Source organism: Podarcis pityusensis (genome assembly GCF_964106645.2).
Source record: "Podarcis pityusensis genome assembly, chromosome: 12".
In the NCBI taxonomy this organism is placed as follows: Eukaryota; Metazoa; Chordata; class Lepidosauria; order Squamata; family Lacertidae; genus Podarcis; species Podarcis pityusensis.
The window spans coordinates 8,105,925-8,129,469 of record NC_138037.1 but is presented as its reverse complement, the minus strand read 5'-3'; the positions used below and the strand labels follow the sequence as shown (position 1 = coordinate 8,129,469).

The 23,545-nt window shown below is 49.1% G+C and overlaps 1 protein-coding gene across 2 annotated transcripts in view; it reads left to right on the top strand.

Annotated features, from left to right (window-relative positions):
* MINDY4 (MINDY lysine 48 deubiquitinase 4) overlaps positions 1 to 23,545 on the top strand; it is a 95,820-nt gene that overhangs the window by 33,127 nt on the left and 39,148 nt on the right. For both annotated transcript variants that reach the window (XM_080974064.1, XM_080974065.1), the window contains exons 8-13: positions 1,360 to 1,476; positions 3,343 to 3,431; positions 8,393 to 8,497; positions 9,331 to 9,394; positions 12,392 to 12,457; positions 14,542 to 14,609. In XM_080974064.1, coding sequence (XP_080830190.1) covers positions 1,360 to 1,476; positions 3,343 to 3,431; positions 8,393 to 8,497; positions 9,331 to 9,394; positions 12,392 to 12,457; positions 14,542 to 14,609 — 509 coding nt within the window. The remainder of the gene's footprint in view (positions 1 to 1,359; positions 1,477 to 3,342; positions 3,432 to 8,392; positions 8,498 to 9,330; positions 9,395 to 12,391; positions 12,458 to 14,541; positions 14,610 to 23,545) is intronic.

The following is a 23,545-nucleotide window of genomic DNA, read 5'->3' as shown; positions in this document are numbered from 1 at the left end:
ACAAAATATTTATACCCCGTCCATCTGGCTGGGTTTTCCCAGCCAATCTGGGCAGCTTCCAACAAAAGATTAAATATACATTAAAGCATCAGTCATTTAAACTTCCCTAAACAGGGCTGCCTTCAGGTGTCTTCTAAATGTCAGGTGGTTGTTTATTTCTTTGACATCTGGTGGGAGGGAGTTCCACAGGGCGGGTGCCACTACCGAGAAGGCCCTGTGCCTGGTTCCCTGTAACCTCACTTCTTACAGTGAGGGAACCGCCAGAAGGTCCTCAAGCTGGACCTCAGTGTCTGGGCAGAACGATGGGGGTGGAGACACTCCTTCAGTTATACAGTGGTACCTCGGGTTACAAATGCTTCAGGTTACATACGCTTCAGGTTACAGACTCCGCTAACCCAGAAATAGTACCTCAGGTTAAGAACTTTGCTTCAGGATGAGAACAGAAATCGCGCGGCGGCAGTGGGAGGCCCCATTAGCTAAAGTGGTGCCTCAGTTTCAGGTTAAGAACGGACCTCCAGAATGAATTAAGTTCTTAACCCAAGGTACCACTTACTGGGCTGAGGCCGTTTAGGGTTTTCAAGGTCAGCACCAACACTTTGAATTGTGCTCAGAAACATACCAAGAGTCAATGTTGGTGCCAAAGTGGTGGAACCCATTCTGGGATTTTATGGCGGAGGGTGGGTAAGAAACAGTAATGCCAGCAGCAGGAGTGCTCCACGCTGTAATATTTTGATGGCGAGGCCCACAAATACCCTGAAAAAAAAAGCTTTTCAACTTTAAATTAATTATCTGCCCCCCCCCCCGAGCTGCAGTGGGTTCTATTTTCTTTTAACAATTAGGCTTGGCACATCCTTCCTGAAGATAATGGAAGACTGGTTGAGTCCCAAGTGGGTCTGCAGCCAAAAAGCCACACACACACACAGCCATTTATGCCAAAGGAACATTGTGAGGGAAGGAAAAAACGACTCCTCTGGTTAATCAGGACAACTGTATACGCAATTTATTTTTATTAAATTTACGAGTGTGGCGAGACAGGCTCGGGCAGCGTGCCACTGGGTTTCTCCTTCCTGCTTGGAAATCCCTGCAGGAATCAGGGGTCTCAGAATGCTGACAGGGGGGTTTATAATGCAGGGGAAGAGAAAATGGAATGGAGTTCCCTGTAATAGGGCGTGGCTGGCTGGAATCCTAGCTGTTCGGATCACGCATGCGCCCTTAGGCTGTCTCTGAAAACTTCTTATTTGTTGGGAGTTTGTGTGCACCCCCCAGAGTGAAGAATTAGATTTCAAAAAGAACAGGAGGTCTTTCCTTCCCTTTTTTTAATTCTTAGTCTCATGTTTTCCCCCTCTCATTTAAATCAAGGACCTGAAGATCCTGTTGTTTGGCTCCAGCCTCGGCTGCTTCAGCGAGGAATGGAAAATACAGAGCTTTATGTTTAACGACAACCCTCAGCTGAAGTATGGCATTGTGCAGAAAAAGGTAAAGCCTGGAGACAGGATTTCGAAGCCACTGGGGGAACAATTTATGGGGGAAATGGGGGGGGGGGCGCAGTCCTAGGCCAGCCCCATTGGAATGGTGCTAGTGCAATAGTGCACAAGGGGACTTTCATCTGGACGGAACACTAGGCTCGGTCAATTGTGCTTGTGCATAAATCACCGTACATCTTGATGCGACTGTACTGGTGACCTCACGAAAGACTGTCTTTGCTCTTTGGCAGCAATGCACACTCGTGCCGCCTTTGTCATAGAGTTGGGGCCCGGGATGAGCAAAGCAGCTGAAGGAACCGGAAGCTGTGGCAAACAGCATGTGCAGAATTCCTGATGCACCGATCCCACTTCTGGGACAAGAGCAGATCACCTGCGACTCCAGGACACAGAAAGTTCCGTTCAGTCATTCCCCTCCAAATATTCATGCACAGAGCAGAATCGTGCTCCGTGTATTTCTAGACCTCAGCTCCCATGATCCCTGGCTGCTGGCCATTCTGAGTAGGGCTGGTGGTAGTTGGGGGTCCAGCAGTACCTGGAGTGGGGCAGAGATTTGCCACCTCTGTTCCATTTAGGATTGTGGCGATCACTTACGAAACGAAATAGTTTTTCGCTCTTTGGCAAGCCAACCTAACACGTCCTAAAAAAACCCATTTATAAACATTTCCTCGTAAAAGCAATGAATATTTTTTTTAATTGTGTGATCTCCAAACATATGCTTTTGCATCTTCACAGCCTGTTTGTTTGTTTATATGTTTATTATTTGATTATTGCATTTATGCCCCACCTTTTCCTCCGAGGGGCTTGAGGGGGCGTACGTGGTTCTCCCTTCTCCTTATTTAAGCCCCACAACAGCCTTGTGAGGTGGGTTAGGCTGAGAGATAGTGATGGGCCCAAGATCACCTAGTGAGCACGCTGGCCAGGTGGAGATTCGAACCCTGGTCTCCCAGTCTGAACCCTCCAAACATTGCCCAGTTGGCTGCCTTAAGGAAGAGGACTTCGTATCAGTGTCCCATGTGCTCAAGTCTGAGGACCCATTACTGACCTCCTAAGAGTAAGACTTAGGACGCGGGTGGCACTGTGGGTTAAACCACTGAGCCTCTTGGGCTTGCCGATCAGAAGGTCAGTGGTTCGAATCCCCGCGACGGGGTGAGCTCCCACTGCTCGGTCCCTGCTCCTGCCAACCTAGCAGTTCGAAAGCACCTCAAAGTACAAGTAGATAAATAGGTACTGCTCCGGCGGGAAGGTAAACGGCGTTTCCGTGCGCTGCTCTGGTTCGCCAGAAGCGGCTTACTCATGCTGGCCACATGACCCGGAAGCTGTACACCGGCTCCCTCGGCCAGTAAAGCGAGATGAGCACCGCAACCCCAGAGTCGTCCACGACTGGACCTAATGGTCAGGGGTCCTTTACCTTTAAGAGTAAGACTTAGAAGGATACAGACGGGGAGACCAGGGTTCAAATCTCCTCCTGGCCGGGATATTTGAGCTCTTTTGCTCCAGCCGTTTGCTCCCAGGCCACCTGGCCACTGAGAGAAATCAGACCCCTCCTTCACCCCTCGACGACAGAACAAATCAACCACATGCTCCAGATCTTGGCATCGCCTGCGCATACTGTTCTAAGGTTTTCTTCTTTGGGAAAACATCCAGGGACGCAACCTTTTAATTACAAGCGCAGAATTTTCAGCCGGTCGCAACGTCCACGACATTTGGGCCATGGCGGTTAAGAACACAGAAGACAAAGGGAAACAAGAGGCAGGAGACTAGGTGGAGCTGAAGAGGCTTGCAGCCTGTGCAAGCTTCTCACCAGCTTCAAACGGCGCTCATTGTTTTTCTCCGTCCCTTGCCTTTTGCCGCTGTCTAGGGTGGGCCGTGCGGGGTCCTGGCAGTAGTCCAAGCCTGCCTCTTGCGACATCTTATCTTTGGAGACAGCAGCAGGAACAGCGATACGTGGTGAGTCGACGCTGGTGAGAGCCGGCCTGTTTTCCACCCTGAGCTGAAAGCAAATCCCCCTCTATTGTTGGAAGGGGAAAAGGGGTCTTCCTGGTCTTGACCTCATTAAAGAGAGATAAAGTCCAAATTGCAGCGCCCGTGTTGACTGAGAGGGTAATGGACACCGTCCTTGAGGGTCAAGCCCCAAGTATTTTTTGCACTTGCAAAACACACATTGTTCGTGACAGGCCGGGTGCGTTTGGGGAGGGCTAGGAAGCCGGACGGACCCTCTGTAGAAGCAGTGTGTCGCTGTGCGCAAGTGCACAAACAGCCCCTGCATGCACAAACATGGCACAGGTGTTGGCAGGTCACTGCATCAGCTCCCCACCGCCATGTCTCTTGGTCCTATGTACACCGTGAGACAGTACTCTCTGCCTCCCCCTTAAATTCCTCTGCAAAATGCCCTTGCAAATGCCCCCGTTTGAGAGGCCTGTTTGCAACTCTAGGCCATGAGCTCCCAGAAGCTGCAATGAGCTAAGTTTGACTGCTGCTGACTGCTAACTCCTCCCGATTAAAATAATGAATACCTAAGCTATGGTTTTCCCAGTAGTGATGTATGGAAGTGAGAGCTGGACCATAAAGAAGGCTGATCGCCAAAGAATTAATGCTTTCGAATTATGCCGCTGGAGGAGACTCTTGAGAGTCCCATGGACTGCAAGAAGGTAAAACCTATCCATTCTGAAGGAAATCAGCTGATTTCCTTAAGAATGATTTCCTTAAGAATGAAGCAAAATTAAATTGGTTTAATTCATCAGGGCTGCAATGTCGCTCCCAATACTCACCCCCCTGAAGTAAACCGAAAGGGGGATAAGATCAAAATCCCTTCCACGCACATTCTAAATCTGAAACATCCGCATTTCAGATGAAGACGCCATTTGGAATTTTAGACAATAGCAGGCCTCTCTGTGAGAGATAAGTCTTCTCAGTGTTCCCACTGCTGGTCTGCTCAAAAGATCTCCCCATTTGAGAAGACTAAACATCAAATCAAAGCATCAGACATGAAAGAGAGTCCTTTGGCGTTCTTCCTCTGCCTTTGGGACAGTGTGGGATGTCTCCTCGGAAGGGTGTTGGTGACTTGCAGGGAAGCAGATAAAGGCGAAGCAAAACCTTACATCACTCACAGCTAATCTGGGCACTTCTTGGTGTTGGTCACTTACGGTCGAGGAAAGAGGAAGCAAGATCTTATGTCACCCGCAGCTATTTTGGGTGCTTCTTGGGAGCATTTGAGGACACAGTGCCGGGTGTCAGATCAATAGCCTTGCAGGCCAAGCACCAGTTGGGCAGTTGAGTTGGGTTGGCTGGGCTTACTGGAGGCCACCAGGTTGGCAAAGACTAGCCTACCTTGCATCAGATGGATTGAATCCAATAGTGGCCCACTGGGGCAGGTGTTGACATGGTGAATACCCTAAATTTCGCAGGTGGGAGCAGGTGCAAGTCCTACGGCTCAGTTCTCTGCTGGTCACTACTCCTGTCCCAAATCATGAGCTCAAACTCTTGTCAGCCTGGGATGAAGAATAATAATATTTTTATTATTTGTACCCCGCCCATCTGACTGGATTGCCCCAGCTGCTCTGGGCGGCTTTCAACATACACAAAAACACAATGAAACATCAAACATATATAAACCTCATGATATAGGGCTGCCTTCAGATGTCTAAAGAAAGTCGTATACAGTGTTACCTCTGGTTACGTACTTAATTCGTTCTGGAGGTCTGTTCTTAACCTGAAACTGTTCTTAACCTGAAGCACCACTTTAGCTAACGGGGCCTCCCACTGCTGCCGCGCTGCCATCGCGTGATTTCTGTTCTCATCCTGAAGCAACGTTCTTAACCCGAGGTATTATTTCTGGGTTAGCAGAGTCTGTAACCTGAAGCGACTGTAACCTGAAGCGTATGTAACCCGAGGTACCACTGTAATTGCTTATCTCTTTGCCATCTGCTGGGAGGGTGTTCCATAGAGCGGGTGCCACTACCGAGAAGGCTCTGTGCCTGGTTCCCTGTAACCTCACATCTTGCAGTGAGGGAACAGTCAGAAGGTCCTCGGAGCTGGACCTTGGTGTCTGGGCTGAACGATGGGGGTGGAGATGCTCCTTCAGGTGTACAGGGCCAAAGCTGTTGAAGACTTTGAATTATTTTTCAGTTTCTGCATTTCTCCGCCTCTGCTTTCAATTCTCGGGGCTGAGTGGTATGTTGAAACCCTGGCAGTGAGGGACAACCTAACGCCTCCCACGCTTAAGCTTATGGGTTACAATCAGGAGTCATCAGCCCATCATCATCATAATGTTCATTTGTTTTGGTTTTTCTTCCCCTCTCAGCCGTTCCACAAAATGTCCCCCTTGTGGTCTCCTTTGCCCTAGCCAAAGTATATTCTTCTGCATCCTACGGAACTCGCTGTCCAGGGCGGGGTCGTTTTCCAATATCTGGCCTGAAACGGCCCTTTCCTAATGTCTTCCCTCTGCTTTTAACCTTTATGCTAAGTACTTCCTTTCCCTCCCAATCTAAACCCATCAGCTATTTCCAGACATCTGCCATCGTGCTCTGCAAGCTGCCACTTCGCTCGCCCAGCCGCCTCGAATAGAAATCAATCAGCCTCCTTTGAAAAGGGAGTGTCGTTCTTTGAACCGAAGATCTAAAATGGAAAGGGCATTAAGGAAGAGGAGTTTATGCGGCCAGCCCAAAGGTTGCTTGCAGATCATGACACAGGCGGCTCCCCTGTCGGTTTCTTGCACCTTTCAAGATTTTGTTTCAGTGCGCACAAACGCGTATTGTATGCCAAAGATGCGTGCAAAATTTGCATTTTGCAATCGAATGTGTCAAATTGTGTGTACGTTAGCAATTCTTTTCAAGTGTGCACCTTGCGTAGAAAGTACCGTATTTTTTGCTCTATAAGACTCACTTTTTCCCTCCTAAAAAGTAAGGGAAATGTGTTTGTGTCTTATGGAGCAAACGCAGGCTGCGCAGCTATCCCAGGAGCCAGAACAGCAAGAGGGATTGCTGCTTTCACTGCACAGCGATCCCTCTTGCTGTTCTGGCTTCTGAGATTCAGAATATTTTTTTTCTTGTTTTCCTCCTCCAAAAACTAGGTGCGTCTTCTGGTCTGGTGCGTCTTATAGAGCGAAAAATACGGTACATGCAAATTGCGTGCAATTTAAATGTGAAGTTTTGCTTCGTCTGTTTGAAAAATCTGCACTGCAAACAGATGAAAACATGAGCAGGGTTGCAATAACACTTGTAATGTAACGAGTATTCTGGAGATAATGAAGTTTTTAATAATAATAATAATAATAGGGAGCACAGTCGTACCTTGGTTGTTGAACGCCTTGGTACTCGTCCGTTTTGGCTCCCAAATGCCACAAAGTGAGTATTCTGGTTTGCGAACGTTCTTCGGAAGCCGAACGTCTGACATGGTTTGCACAGCTTCCGACTGAGTGCATAAAGCTCCTGCAGCCAATTGGAAGCCGTGCCTTGGTTTTCGAACATTTTCAGAAGTCGAATGGACTTCTGGAATGGATACCGTCCGACAACCAAGGTGCGACTGTATAGAAAAAGATGCAGTAGAAAAGATTTAATAACAGAGCCCATGGAAGGGATGGTGGGAAGTCCAGAGCTTTGGAGAAATCTCTTAATTGTGCGTATGCTATGTTATTTTTCTAATTTTATACTTGTAAAATAAAATAAAAATTATGTTAAAAAAAGAGAGAATTCTGCATGAACCAGAATGGAGTCTACCAATGTTTGAGCAACAGCAAGGCTGATATGTGAGAGAATTGGCTGCTTGGTTCTCCCCAGTCCAGTCTCCAATGAGAGTGTGGCTCAAAAGACGACGTTTCAACAGATACAGCTTATTGGTGGAGTAGAGGAAGGAAGAGGTATATAGACTGCCATTTCTCCTACAGCATAATCCTTTGCGTGTTTACTCAGAAGGAAGTCCTGCTGTGTTCAGTGGAACTTACTCTCCCAGGTAGGGAGGGGGGAGAAACAGAATCCAGTTCACAGTTAAATGTGAACCGACCTAATGTACAGTCCAAAACAATATGGAAACTGAAACACGGCCATCTTTTGAAATTTGCACCTCTCCGAATTTTGCAACGCAGTTTTGCAGCCAAGTACAATGTGTAACATGAGATGCGGGTGGCACTGTGGGTTACACCACAGAGCCTAGGACTTGCCGATCAGAAGGTCGGCGGTTCGAATCCCCATGACGGAGTGAGCTCCCGTTGCTCGGTTCCTGCTCCTGCCAACCTAGCAGTTCGAAAGCACGTCAAAGTGCAAGTAGAGAAATAGGTACCGCTCCAGCGGGAAGGTAAACGGCGTTTTCGTGCGCTGCTCTGGTTCGCCAGAAGCGGCTTAGTCATGCTGGCCACATGACCCGGAAGCTGTACGCCAGCTCCCTCGGGCAATAAAGCGAGATGAGCGCCGCAACCCCAGAGTCGGCCGCGACTGGACCTAATGGTCAGGGGTCCCTTTACCTTTACCTTTACAATGTGTAACAAAAGTGCATATACTAGGAGGGGAAAGCGTGCAGATAAAATATGCATATTTGTGAAAATAAGGAACAAGAGGCAAAAATTGCTTTGAAAAATGTGGGAGGAAATACCAAAAAAAATATGTTTATAGTATTAGAAATTAACACTAAAATGCTGGTGTGTTTTCATGTGAACTGAGGGGATCGGAATTTAATATTGGAATCCCCAGCAGATCCAAGTAGAGCCTGGAATGTTCTCCATCGGAAGCCCTTCAGGGCCGCTGCTGCCAGCCAGTGTAGGCAGCATTGAACTACAGGGACCAATGATCTGACTCGGCAGAAGGCAGCTTCCTATGTTCACTGCAGAATGGTCCTCCCTGTTCATTGCCCATTTCATTTCTCCCCTTGCAACGTTTGCCGCTGGTGACGCCTTGCTATCTCTTTTTGTCTCGAAACAGGCAGTGTCTCCAAGTGTCGGCAGCTACCAGAACCCAGTGCCTCACTCTGGCCATCGCCGGCATTTTGTGGCGCGCAGGTGGCCGCAGGAAAGCCACGATTGCCTTGTAAGTGGAAGACACGTTTTCGGGAAGTTTGAGCAGACCTCCTCCCTTTCCCGTCCCCCTTCTGACAACGTCCTCCTTAAGCCACTGATTTTTGCACATTTCATCAATAAAGATCCTGATAATAGAGGGTCTGGGGACGCGGGTGGCGCTGTGGGTTAAACCACAGACCCTAGGACTTGCCGATCAGCAGGTGAGCTCCCGTTGTTCTGTCCCTGCTTCTGCCAACCTAGCAGTTCGAAAGCACATCAAAGTGCAAGTAGATAAATAGGTACCACTCTGGTGGGAAGGTAAACGGTGTTTCCGTGCGCTGCTCTGGTTCACCAGAAGTGGCTTAGTCATGCTGGCCACGTGAACCGGAAGCTGTACGCCAGTGTGTGTGTGTGTGTGTGTGTGTGTATATATATATATATATATACCGGTATATATATATATATATATATATATATATATATATATAGTGGCAAAGACCTGGGAGGCTGCCAGGATATATTGGCCCCCTTTTCCATAGAAAAACCTTATAATAGCTTTGGTAGTTCTTTGGACCAGAGTTGGACCAGTGGTGTCGCTCAGAGGAGAGGATGTTTTCCCAACCTCTGAGGTTCCTATTTAAAGAAAATCTGAAGGACAAAAGCACATGGGATTGCCGTTTTCCTCTTCCCTGGGAAAGTATCACGGGGGAGAGATTCCAAACTCTAGTTGCTCCTCCAGCCCCTGCCAAATATTGACCCTGGATGCAAAGGGCACAGTCCTTTAATGACTCCTGCCCTTAGCGAACGGAGCTCCTCATCGGCTGTTTTCCTTCTTCAGATCTTTTGTTGTTCTGTTCTTTTTAGATGTACTGGAACGCAGCAGTTCACTCCTGTAGGGAAATACAAAGCAGATGGGATCTTGGAAACGGTAATGTTTTAGCCAGAACTGTCCTCCACCTACCCTCAACCTTTCATAGAATTGTAGAAAGTTGGAAGAGACCCTGAGGGGTCATCTAGGCCAACCCGCTACAATGCAGGAACCTTTCTTTGGTATATGTTTCTGCTTTGTAGTTAGAAATAGCGTACAGTGGTACTTTGGTACCTTGGTTCTCAAATGCCTTGGTACTCAAACAACTTGGAACCCAAACACTGCAAACCCAGAAGTAAAGTGTTCCAGTTTGCGAACTTTTTCTGCAAGCTGAACGTGCTCCATTTTGAGTGTTACGCTTCCGATTTGAGTGCCACACTTCCATTTTGAATCTTACACTGAGTTCTGTCTCTTTTTGCTATTTGTTTTGCGGCTTTTTTGTTTCTGTGACACTGTGGAACCCAGTTCAGCTACTGATGGATTGATTGATGGTGTGACTGCAGTGCATTGTTTATTGCTTTCATTTTATGGACCAACGGTCTCGTTAGATAGTAAAATTCATGTTAAATTGTGGTTTTAGGGGTTGTTTTTAAAAGTCTGGAATGGATTAATCCATTTTGCATGACTTTCTATGGGAAAGCGTGCCTTGTTTTTTGGAACGCTTTGGTTTTGGAGCGGACTTCCGGAACGGATTAAGTTTGAGAACCGAGGTACCACTGTACTCTATTCTGCACGTGTGGAATTTGCAAACTTGTGCATCTGGGATTTGCGCTCTCGGAATCCCCAGAATCCCTGCTATCCATCAAACTTTAAATGCATGCTTCTAGCCCTTAATGCCAACAAGAACAGAACCGGGAAATATGTGGTCAGCGTCTGGCAAACACCGAGAAGCCAGAGCAGGGTTCAGCAAATCTGGGGGTTTAGCTGCTTGACAGTTATTTTCACAGTCCTGGGAGGGTGTGGTTGTGTGTGTGTGTGTGTTTTCCCAAAAAAGAGGGAACCCAAATTCCATTTCTTCCGGGGCTGCTGTTAGGGTGGGGAAGAGGCGTAAAACATTACGCAGCAGTTAAAAAACAAACCATAAAGTATTTATGTACGCCACGACCGCCGCTAGGGTTCTAGTGGCTCAAAAATGGAAAACCCAGGAAATCCCAACTTTAATGGAGTGGCAGACGAAAATGTTTGAATATGTAGAATAGGCGAAAATGACCTATAAGATTCGGAACCAAAAAGTAACAAAGTTCAGAGAGGAGTGGAGTAAATTTGTTGAGTACATACAGAATAATTGTAGAAGCTTAAAGACTGTAGCAAGGTTAATATAAATCTTGTGACGTGGACAGAGTGTAAATAAGAATCTGTAAGAGAGCGTGTTAATTGTGAAAGCCGATGTAGGGAAGGAAGGAAGTCCGGGCGCAATAGCGCACATGGTAAATAAGAAGACACAAAAATGTTGAATGTAAGAGTATATGCTTTGTTTATTTTTGTTTTGGAAAATCAATAAAAAGCATTTTAAAAAAACAAAAAAACAAACACAAACCTTGGCACCGGGAATCCAATATACATGTTTGCACACAACCTGTGCAGCAAGCCCCAAACTGAGCAGAGCGGAGATGAGATCAAAACAGTAATGAACTGGAAAGATCGTTCTTGTGGAATGAACGTCATGAAAAATACAAGGCGTTTCAATTTAAGCCTCCCTGAGGAGCCGCGGAGCTTCGCGTTCCACCTCCGCAACAGAGGATCCTCATCAGCCCTACATCTTCCGACCATCTCAAAAAGTAGGGGGGAGAGAGAGAAAGAGAAAGAGAGAGATACCATAGTTCAGGGTTTTGCATCTTCAGAGGGTCCCAGGTGATGGGAAAATCCCTCCCCCATTGAAGAAGAAGAAGAAGAGTTTGGATTTGATATCCCGCCTTTCACTCCCTTTAAGGAGTCTCAAAGCGGCTAACATTCTCCTTTCCCTTCCTCCCCCACAACAAACACTCTGTGAGGTGAGTGGGGCTGAGAGACTTCAAAGAAGTGTGACTGGCCCAAGGTCACCCAGCAGCTGCATGTGGAGGAGCGGAGACTCAAACCCGGTTCCCCAGATTACGAGACTACCGCTCTTAACCACTACACCACACTGGCTCTCTGGGGAGTTGTGGCTGGTCAGAGACTATCCTGTGTTAGGCAGACAAATTGTCTCCCCAGACCAGGCAGCATCCAGGGCTCCTGTGCATTATTCCGGGACACCCCCCTTCTTCAAAGCTCCCCTAAGCCTTCTCCTTAACCCATTTGAGCCACATTTCTGCTTTTTTTTGGGGGGGGGGGGTTCATTTTTAATTGATTTTACAAATGAGAATTAGTTACAGTACCAAATACATATCCATAAAACGAGATTTCTCTGAATCTCACAACTCCCCCACCCCATCCCCTCCGTGGGTCCTGTTGTCAACACTTCCAACTGCATCTTATTTCATAGTCTCTGTTTTGTATCTATCCACATTGTCCATAAGGGACGTGGGTGGCACTGTGGTCTAAACCACAGAGCCTAGGGCTTGCCGATCGGAAGGTCGGTGGTTCGAATCCCCGCGACGGGGTGAGCTCCCGTTGCTCAGTCCCTGCTCCTGCCAACCTAGCAGTTTGAAAGCACATCAAAGTGCAAGTAGATAAATAGGTACCACTCTGGCGGGAAGGTAAACGGCGTTTTCGTGCGCTGCTCTGGTTCGCCAGAAGTGGCTTAGTCCTGCTGGCCACATGACCCAGAAGCTGTACGCCGGCTCCCTCAGCCAGTAAAGCGAGATGAACGCCGCAACCCCAGAGTCGGTCACAACTGGACCTAATGGTCAGGGACCCCTTTACCTTTACCTTTACCTTTAGAAAGTCTCAGGACCCCAATACGTAGCAGAATACCTGTCTCCACCAGGAGAAACTCCTTGCTTCACATGACAGTAGTCCTATCTCTCTCTCTCTCTCTCTCTCTCTCTCTGTTTGGGATTTTTCGCCTAGACCTTGGCTGGATGTTCCCGTTATATTTTGACCTGAATTTCCCCCCACTCTTTTTTCTTCCTTTCACAGCTGATGTTGCACGTTGCCACAAGTTACGAAGACCTGCTGAGGTTCCTGCAACAAAATATTCATCAGGTACGAATCTCAGCCAGGTCCGGTTCTCAATCGCAGCATGATTTTTCTCACACACACTTGTTCAGAGCATTTATTTCCATTTGCCCGTTGCCTTACATGATTCATAAATCTACAAGTGAGGCACTCAAACTGTATCCTTGTTCTTCCTGTGTGTGCCAACTATTCTGTCCGTGAAGTTTCTTCCTGTCCTTGTAAAATTTTATATCTATCTTTTCCCGGTTGTTGCTGTTCTGCATCCTGCCTTGGGCAGAGCTGATATCCCATTGTTGTTTCAGAAATTCTCCATTGCTCTGCCCTGTGTTTCGTTGTTTTGCCACTTTTTACAGCAGCTGCAAAAATCACACTGTCCCAATAAATAACTACGATTCTACAATTCTGCCTTGATGGCTTTACCTCCAGCTAGGGAAGGGAGGAAGACATGCTTTCTTTCAGCTTGTCTTCTATAATCTTCAGTTAGCAAGTTTCTGTGGAGCATGTAGCAGACTTGGCTGGCGACAGTAACTTAGCAAAGAGACTGGATTTGACCCCTTTAGCTGTCTCTGCTTCTACAGAATCTCATCTTCCAGGTACAGAATGCTGGGAAGGTCCATAGCTTAGAGGCAGAATGTCTGCTTTGCAAGCAGGAGCTTACTGGTTCAATCCGACGTCTCCAGGTAGGGTTAGGAGAGGCTGCCTGCCAGAAATCCTCGACAGCCTCTGCCGGTCAGGGTAGGAGATTCTAAACAAGACAGACCAAACATTCTGCCTTGGTATAAGGCAGCTCCCTATGTTTCTAAAATCACAGGCTTGGCAGGGATACCAAAAACGACTTACAGACCAACTCCCAATTCTACACCAGTACAATATAAATTCACCCCCCAATCAATCATAATAATAAATATTGTGATATTTTGGTTGGCCTAATATAGGGTGGTAGTTCACAGTTTTGCTTAAGAGTAGACCTAGTGAAATCAATGGACCTAACTTAGTCATGTCCATTCTTTTCAATGGGTCTGAGAAAGGTAAGATAAATGACCCCAGGTGGTTAAGTCCAGTCAAAGGTGACTACGGGGTTGCAGCGCTCATCTCGCTTTCAGGCCCAGGGAGCCAGTGTTTGTCCACAGACAGCTTTCCAGGTCATGTGTCCAGCATGACTAAGCCGCTTCTGGCAAAACCAGAGCAGCGCACAGAAATGCCATTTACCTTCCTGCCGGAGTGGTACCTATTTATCTACTTACACTTTGACGTGCTTTCAAAATGCTAGGTGGGCAGGAGCAGGGACCAAGCAACAGGAGCTCACCCCGTTGCGGAGATTCGAACCTCTGACCTTCTGATCAGCAAGCCCAAGAGGCTCAGTGGTTTAGTCCACAAGGCCACCCGTGTTTAATCATCATCATCATCATCATCATCATCATCATCATCTTTATTTCTACCCCATCCTCCCCGGCCAGAGCTGGGCTCAGGGTGGCTAACACCAGTAAAATTACAGTAAAAACATAATGGGGGGGGGGGACCCAATTTAAAATACAGGTTACCATGCAATTTAAAATGCAGCCTCATTTTAAAAGTAGTCCATAGATCAAAACCATAAGGGGAGGGAAATATAAGGGTCAGACTGAGTCTAAACCAAAGGCCAGGCGGAACAGCTATGTCTTGCAGGCCCTGCGGAAAGATGTCAAGTCCCGCAGGGCCCTAGTCTCTTGGGACAGAGCGTTCCACCAAGTCGGGGCCAGTACTGAAAAGGCCCTGGCCCTACTTGAGACCAATCTAACCACCTTGTGACTTGGGACCTCCAAAGTGTTGTCATTTCTGGACCTTAAGGTCCTCTGCGGGGCATGCCAGGAGAGGTTTGTAGGTTTGGGATTCTTTTCTTAAGCACCAACATAATTACCTTTACATTTTTAAAGATGAAACAAAAGTATCTGCCAAAAGGATAGTTGGCGGTCCTGTTCCACATGGTCAGCACCGCCACCTTGCAATTTAACACAAAAAATATTTTTAAATAAGACAAATGGATGCATTTTTGGTTCTGCTGTGAACGACTAGTTTGAAAAGTGCGCCTTCCAGCTCAGAACCGTGACCTACTTCCCTTCCTTCCCTCCCAGTTTGAAGCTGGTCCGTACGGGTGCATTCTTCTGACTTTGTCCGCGATACTATCAAGATCCATCGATCAGTGAGTATATCTGCATTTCTTTCTGAAGGGTGGCTGGCATTGGCTCCTAAGCCTCTGGGATATAGTTGTGCGATGTGCAGCGTGGCCAAAGTTTCCAAGTATGCTCTAGCTTATCGCGGATGGAATTCCTTAGGCCCTGGTTTCTCGAAAAAAGGCTCCCCTGAGACTCCCTGAATGGGCACGTCTGCGTTGAGAGCCGTATGGGCTCCTTGCACTCCACCTGCCCAGGTAGCATCTGTTACGTGCACAGTGTTTTAAAGTTCATTAAACCAAAATGGTAAGTGTGATGGGACGATGAGCTGCTTGTGTGTAAAATCCTAGTCCCTCAGAGTTTGGTCAAGTTTGCAAACCTCTGTCTGTAACGGAGCCCCTTAAACATGGCTCCGTCAGTCGCTGGCAGATTCCGACAGTGGTTGCTTTCGGAATCGCTTCCAACATAAAAGCTCCTTAACGGAAACACGTCTTCTGGACTCTCTGCGTGACAGTTTCCGGCGAGGAGTGGGTGTCCCTACAGGAGGTCCTGAAACCTCCCCACTGTTTTCGCTGGAAGTGTCTCTGAGCCATCCCTCCAGCTCCCTTTCCCTCAGCCCAGCTCCTCTCCCCCTACTGGTTCCCTCTTCAGCTGCTGAGTCTCTCCCAACCTGTGTGAGCCCTTTCACTTCCCTTCCTTCCGATGGCAGTTCCCTGACATCCACCTCCCCTCCAGGGCCCCCTTCATCCCCTCTCGCCCCCTCCTCTACGGGCGGTGAGGAGGCAAAACCCCGGAATGAACTTCCTTCATCTTCCGATGTCCCGAACACTTCTCTCCACCTGTTGCGGTTCCTGGTCTCGAAGTACTCCTCCTCCTCAGAGTCCATCTCCCCTTCCCCTTCCGATTCCGAGAATCCTTCCAACTCCTCCTCCTCATCGGTGGTCCCAAAGTATTCCCTCCGGAACCTCTCCACAGGCTGAGGTTTCCTTGGGAACCTTTGATGGAACGTTTCTATCAATACCTCGTCATTGATATCTTCTGCCATTACCCAAGTGTTTTCTGACTCCGGTTCTCCTTCCCACGCTACCAAATACTCCACCTGATCCCCCTTCCATCTGGCGTCGAGGATTTCTGCCACATGGCTGCTGCATTCCCTTTCTTCTATGACCGGTCCCCGAGTGGCCATCCCTTCTCGTCCCCCCTCATACGGTGACAGTAACGACCTGTGAAATACTGGGTGCAGTTTCATGTGGTTGGGTAACCGGAGCCTGAAAGCCACTGGGTTGACCTGTTGAATGACCTCAAAGGGACCCAATCTCCTGGGTCTTAATTTCTTACAACCTCCTTTGAACGGCAACCCTTGGGTTGACAGCCACACCCTATCTCCCACCCTTATGGTTTCACCTTCCCTTCGGTTCTTGTCTGCCTGCCTCTTGTATTCTTCCTTCGCCCTTTCTAAGTTGAGTTGGAGCTGACGATGGATTGCTTCCATTTCTTCTACAAAATGCTCGGCTGCCGGGACACCCCATCTCTCCCCTTCTCCCCCTGGGAAAGCCCTGGGATGACACCCATAATTAGCCAAGAAGGGGCTCATCCCTGTGGACACATTCTCGGCATTGTTGTAGGCAAATTCCGCCAGCGCCAACTTTTCTACCCAGTCATTCTCTCTGTCATTGACATAACACCTCAGGTATTGCTGGAGGACCCCGTTTGCTCTTTCCGCCTGCCCGTTGGTTTCAGGGTGCCGGGCAGTCGAAAAGTTGACCTCCACCTGCAGTAAGCTCATGAGCTTCCTCCAGAACCTGGAAGTAAATTGTTTTCCTCGGTCTGAGACCACCCTCAATGGCACCCCGTGCAACCTAAAAATGTGTTCTACAAATAACTTCGCTGTCTCTTCCGCCGTGACTGCATGCGAGCAGGCTACAAAGTGGCACATCTTTGTTAGTAGGTCTACCACCACCATGATGGCTGTTTTCCCCTTGGACTTCGGCAGATCAGTCATAAAATCTATCGACACTGCCTCCCAAGGTCGTTCTGGGGTTGGTAAGGGTTCTAATAGCCCCGCCGGTGCCCGCCTCTCCCCTTTGGCTCGCTGGCATTGCTCACACCCTCTTACATACTCCCGTACATCTTCCCTCACCTTAGGCCACCAAAATTCCCTGGTGACCAACCACATGGTTTTGTGTTGTCCAAAATGCCCCGCCGTGGGGCTGTCGTGCAACTGCTTGAGTACCCTCCCCCTTAAGTCTCCTTCAGGGATATACAGTGCCCCTTTGTAATACAAAGCTCCATTTCTTTCCTCGAAACCCCCTGGTTCCTCTCCCTCACCCCTAAGACCTCTGAGCTTATTCTGGGCGTATTCATCATTCTCTGTTTCCTCTACCAGTTCTCTTTGTCCCACCAATGCCGCCCCACACACCCAGCGGTCCTCTGGAATGACATGTCTCTCTTCGGGTGCTCCCTCCTCCTCCAAATATTCAGGTTTGCGTGAGAGAGCGTCCGCCCTAATGTTCTCTGGGCCTGGCACGTAACAAATCTCAAAGTTAAATTTGGAGAACTCCTGGGCCCATCTCACTTGCCGTTGGTTGAGCACTCGTGCCGTCCTCCAATACTCTAGGTTCTTGTGGTCAGTGCACACTTGCACCTTATGTTGTGCGCCAATTAGCAGGTGCCTCCATCTCCGGAACGCCTCATGAATGGCTAGTAGTTCTCGGTCATACACCGTGTAGTTCCTCTCGGATTTGTTCAGCTTTCGCGAAAAAAAGGCACACGGTCTCCACTCTGACTCCTCCTTCCCTGGCTGCAGAAGCACCGCCCCAATCGCTCTGTCTGATGCGTCAGTTTCCACTCTCATCGGTTTTTGTAAATCCACATGCAGGAGTTGTTGTTCCGAGGCGAAGGCCCTTTTTAGTTCCTCAAATGCTCGCTCCGCCTCCTCAGTCCAAACGAACTTCTTCTTACTGCTGAGACAGTCCGTAATGGGCGCCGTCAGGTGGGCAAAGTTTCGGATGAACTTACGATAGAAGTTCCCAAATCCTAGGAACCTCTGCACATCCTTCCTTGTTTTGGGTGTTTTCCATTCCAGCACCGCCTGGACCTTGCCGGGATCCATGGCCAATCCCTTGTCTGACAGGCGATACCCCAGGAATTCCACCTCCTTGGTATGAAACTGACACTTCTCCAGTTTCACCCACAGCTGGTTGGCTTGCAGCCTGCTCAACACTTCTCTGACGTCTCTCACATGCTGCTCCTCATTCTCAGAATACACCAACACGTCGTCTAAGAAGGCCACACAATTCTTGTAAAGCAAAGGCCCCAGGACGTGGTTCATAAACGATTGAAAGCACGCGGAGCCTCCTTGTAGGCCGAAGGGCATAACTAAATATTCAAATGCCCCCAAAGGGGTGAACATGGTGGTTTTCCATTCATCCCCCTTCCTTATTCGTATCAGGTTGTACGCCCCCCTTAGGTCCAGTTTAGTAAAAATCTTTCCCTTCCTGACCCTTGTCAAAATGTCGTCAATCCTGGGCATAGGGAAAGCCACTGGTTCTGACACTGCATTTAAGGCCCTGAAGTCACACACAAGCCTCGGCTTGTTCGTGTTTTTTTTATCCACAAAAAACACTGGGCTGCCCCCCACCGCCCTGGACTCTCTGATGAACCCTCTCTTCAGGTTCTTGTCAATGAACTCTCTTAGCTCCTGCATCTCTCTGTCTGACATGGCGTACAGCTTGCCTACAGGGAGCTGTGCCCCAGGGAGTAAATTGATTTGACAGTCAAAGGGTCTATGCGGGGGTAATTGGTCAGCTTCCCTTTCGCTGAAGACGTCGCGGAGATCTGCGTATTGTCGTGGTACCTTCACGTTCTCCGTTACTTCAGTCCCTGCTAGGGTGGCTTGCGCCCCTGCCAAACCCTTTCCCTCTTTGCAGTGTTCTAAGCAATGTGCTGAACCAAAAGAAACCACTCTCTGATGCCAGCCCACCAGCGGATCATGTAACGCTAGCCAGCTCATCCCCAATATAATGGGAGCTCCTCCCAAGGTGGCCACATTAAACGCTATCAGTTCGGTGTGCCTTGCCACCTTCATTATCATTGGGACGGTCTGCAAGCTGACTTCTCCTCCCAACAGCTCCCTGCCATCGATCGTGGTCACCTGCAGGGGGTTGCTTAAAGGGATCGTCTGTATCTGGTGTTCAGCTGCAAACTCTTTGCTCATGAAATTGCAGGAGCTGCCTGAGTCCAACAGCGCCTTTATCTTTAGAGGGTGTCCGTTTGGCAGCTCTAGCGCCACTTCTATCACTAGGGCGGGTTTAGGAGGTTCTGGCGTGGGCACTTTCACTGCTCTTTGGCCTGACTGCTGTGCCCCGACGGTGGCAGCCAGGCGTTGGCTTTTACTTGCTTCGGTATTTCTTCCTCTCTTCCCTCCACAGCTCCTACCATCCCTTGCCATTCCTTCCTCTGGGGGCAGACTCTGGCAAAGTGACCTGGCTGTTGGCAGAGATAGCATTTCCGGGCGCCTTTTCCCTCCTTCTTTCCCCCCTCACTGGGCTTTGAAACTGCGCGCGCGCGCGCTGTTCCGATTTCCATCGGCTCTGCCGGCGGGAAAGTTGGCTCTGGAATGTCTGGAATGCGGAACTCCTTCCAACGTTCCCCCTTCCCTTCCCGCCTCTCCAATGCTCTCGCCTCCTGGCGCGCTCCTATGGTCAGCGCTGATTTGGTCAGCTGGTCCATAGACTCCGCCCTGGGCGCCCGGGAAAGTTCGTCTTTCACAGCCGAAGAAAGCCCTTCTTCAAAAAGCATTTGAATGGGTTCCGCCGATAGATCCCACCCCAATTTATGGATCAACATGGTGAATTCAGTCCAGTACTCACGGACAGATCGGCTCCCCTGTTTGCAAGCCATTAACTGTCTGCGGACCACTCCCTGTTCAATATCGCTGGAAAACATCAGATCCATGGCGCGAAAGAACTTCATCGTGTCCTTTAGGACGTCACTATTCGCTGCCATCAGGGGTCTAACCCAGTCTCTCGCCCCCTTTTCAAGATGCCCAATCACGAAAGCCACTCTTGATTCCTCGTCAGGGAATTCATCAAACTGCAGATTGAGGGCATATTGCATCTCTGTCCGAAAGCCATGATAGTCTTTGGGCTCCCCCCCAAACTTCTGCACCAATCCTGGTACCTTTCTGACGAGCTGGGTGTCTTTCCCCTTTTTGTCTGCATCCTGAGCCCTCCTCTCCTCAAGCCTCGCCGTCTGCAGCGCTAGCTGGACCTCCAACACCCGGTACCTTTCTTCCAGGCTTGGACCCGCTCCAGCTCCTGCTTCTCCGGTTCCGGCTGGGTTGCTCATGATGCCTTCTCCTGCACAAGCTGCTCACGAAGACTGTCGGAATGCTGTGATGGGACGATGAGCTGCTTGTGTGTAAAATCCTAGTCCCTCAGAGTTTGGTCAAGTTTGCAAACCTCTGTCTGTAACGGAGCCCCTTAAACATGGCTCCGTCAGTCGCTGGCAGATTCCGACAGTGGTTGCTTTCGGAATCGCTTCCAACATAAAAGCTCCTTAACGGAAACACGTCTTCTGGACTCTCTGCGTGACAGTTTCCGGCGAGGAGTGGGTGTCCCTACAGGAGGTCCTGAAACCTCCCCACTGTTTTCGCTGGAAGTGTCTCTGAGCCATCCCTCCAGCTCCCTTTCCCTCAGCCCAGCTCCTCTCCCCCTACTGGTTCCCTCTTCAGCTGCTGAGTCTCTCCCAACCTGTGTGAGCCCTTTCACTTCCCTTCCTTCCGATGGCAGTTCCCTGACAGTAAGCATAGACAGTCACTATCAAAGCACACTGCGATTAAGACAAGATGCCTTTCAGTAGTCAATGTCCTGCAGAAAGCAGTGATAGGCGCTCCAGCGGAAAACAGCAGAACAGTTTTTTCCGGATAGATGAACTGTTAGTATAGTATATAGTATAGTATACCTGAAGGAGCGTCTCCACCCCCATCGTTCTGCCCGGACACTGAGGTCCAGCGCCGAGGGCCTTCTGGCGGTTCCCTCACTGCGAGAAGCAAAGCTACAGGGAACCAGGCAGAGGGCCTTCTTGGTGGTGGCACTCGCCCTGTGGAACGCCCTCCCATCAGATGTCAAAAGAAATAAACAACTACCAGACTTTTAGAAGACATCTGAAGGCAGCCCTCTTTAGGGAAGCTTTTAATGTTTGATGTATTACAGTATTTTAATATTTTGTTGGAAGCCTCCCAGAGTGGCTGGGGAAGCCCAGCCAGATGGGCGGGGTATAAATAAATAATGATTCACACTGAACCCCTGTCCATCCCCTCGACTGCTTCCCACACTGCTCCAGGGTTGGCAGAACGGCAAAGGAGACACACGGTCATGTTGTGGGGCGGGGTGTTTGTGGAGTTGGAGGGCCCACAGGCCTCCAGGTGACTCAGTTTCTGGTGCCCGTGTAGGTCTTCCAACGCGATCCTTTGCCAAATCCTCTTTTAAAGCCAACTAGTCTGTTGACCATCGCCTGCCTCTTGTGGCAGTGAGTTCCAAAGTTAAACTCTGCGCCGGACGAGCCAATCGGGTGCTCTGTTCCACACAGCCCCGTCCAGGTAAACTGCAGCCATGCTGGGGCAGGTGGTCGGTCTGCATCTTTGCCCTGCCACGCTGGGCTCCCTGGGCTACCCCAGCTCAGAGGAGCCGCATTCCCATGGCTCCTCCCAAAACGTAAGAAGGAAACTAGGGTGGGGTTCTCCTGTTAGTCATGTGGGTTTCCTGCGAAGTTTCTTTGCCATACCAGGACAGCTGGCCAGCAATCCCCGGCCTTTCCATTGCTTTCCATGCCCAAACGATGCCTGCCTTGTCCGTTTAGCTGCCCTTCGCAATGCCTGTACCAGAAACACATTGGTACGTATTTTTCCCTTGGGCAAGAAAACAAGGGAATCCATCTTCCCCTGAAAGTTTTGACAGTAGTAATTAGAAATATACTTAGGGCAAGACGGCCTGCTCCTTCCACTCCTGCCCTGCAGAGCCGTCCAAAAAACAGCAACACCCCACAAGTCATTCTTGGGAGAGATAAGCGATAAACTCATTAAGGTTCTTGAATGTAAACAGACGATAAGAACTGGGGCATTTTAGTTCCTCTTCTTGCTTCCTCTGGGCAGCGGCTCTGATTCAGCTAATGCCTTTTTGATTGCTGTGTGTTTTTCGATTCGCAACGCCCGCCTCTCCCAACTTTGACATTCAGAGCGTTGGAAGCCAGGCTGGATTTAGGTTTGATGAGGCCCTAAGCTACTGAAGGCAATGGGGCCCTTTATATGTCCAGCAGGCTCTGTCCCACATCCCCATCAAGAGTGCCTGTGAAGGTGGTGGGACTGAGATAACGGCCTCCTTCAGAGATCTCAAAGCCCGGCCAGATTCTGATGAGGGAATAACATTTTTCAGACAGCCCAGGGACAGCGGCATCCTTGAGGCCTTCCCTGGGTGACCACAAAGTCTCTTGATCCCACCCCCAGGGCCAGATTTAGGTTTGATGCGGCCCTAAGCTACTGAAAGTAATGGGGCCCTTTATATGTCCAGCTGTCCTTTGTCAACAACAAATTGTCGCTGTTTTTGTGTGTTGAATATATGCTTTATGGTAATTTATGGACCTAATAGGTATCTAAAGCCATTTGCGCATGTAGGATGTAGGCACCCTTGATATAGAAATGAGCAAACCAGTGATATTTTAATGAGCAGGCTAGCAGGCGGGGCCCATGACTTACATCATAGGAGCCGACACAACACAAAACAAAACAAAACACTGTTGCTATATGTAAGTTTTGTTTTATTTTATTTTTATCTTATATTTTGGAAATGTACATCCAGGTTTTTTCCCCTTTAATTTTTTTTGGGGGGGGGCAAGAGTGTGGGACCCTAAGCTATAGCTTGTTAGCTTATACGTAAATCTGGCATTGGTTGGAAGTCTCCAGCATCGTCTTAATCAAAAACTGAACAGAGGGCCTTGGGCGCTAGGCACCTCAGAGTACTTCCCTGTCCCGATCTGAAATGCACAGAGGATACTAAGGGGGTGTGGCTCAGCGGTAGAGCATCTCCTTGGCATTCGGAGGGTCCTGACTTCACTCTTGAGCATCCTCAATGTGGAGCTAGATGGACCAATGGTCTGAATATGCTCCTGTTCCTTCACTTCTGCACACAGTGCCTAGTTGGACTGGGGAACTCCCCCCCACAAGAGGGAGTGATGACCACCAACTTGGATGGCTTCAAAAGATGATAAGGGAAATCCACGGAGGGCAAGGATATGGATGGCTACTAGGCACGATAGTTGTGCTTTGCCTCCACGGTTGGAGGCAGTCCAATGCGGGTGGCTCTGTGGGTTAAACCACAGAGCCTAGGACTTGCCGATCAGAAGGTTGGCGGTTCAAATCCCCGCGATGGGGTGAGCTCCTGTTGCTCAGTCCCAGCTCCTGCCCAACTAGCAGTTCGAAAGCACGTCAAAGTGCAAGTAGATAAATAGATACCGCTCCGGCGGGAAGGTAAACAACGTTTCTGTGTGCTTCTCTGGTTCGCCAGAAGCAGCTTAGTCATGCTGGCCACATGAACCAGAAGGTGTCTGCGGACAAACGCCAGCTCCCTCGGCCTATAGAGCGAGATGAGCACGCGACCCCAGAGTCGTCCGCAACTGGACCTAACGGTCAGGGGTGCCTTTACCTTTACCTTTAGGCACAATAGCTGTTTTTGGCCTCCACCTTTTGAAGCCAGTCATGCTTCTGAATTATAATTGTTGTTCTTGTTCAGTGGTACCTCAAGTTTTCAAGTCTTTCGGATGCCGAACATTTCGGTTTTCAAACGCCAAAAACCCAGAAGTGATTGCTTCCATTTTCGAACACTTTTCAGAAGTCAAACGGCTTCCGCTGAGTTTCCGCCCCAAATTTCCCCATTGAAATTGCAGGCCGCCCTTTGCGCCTCAGGAGTCG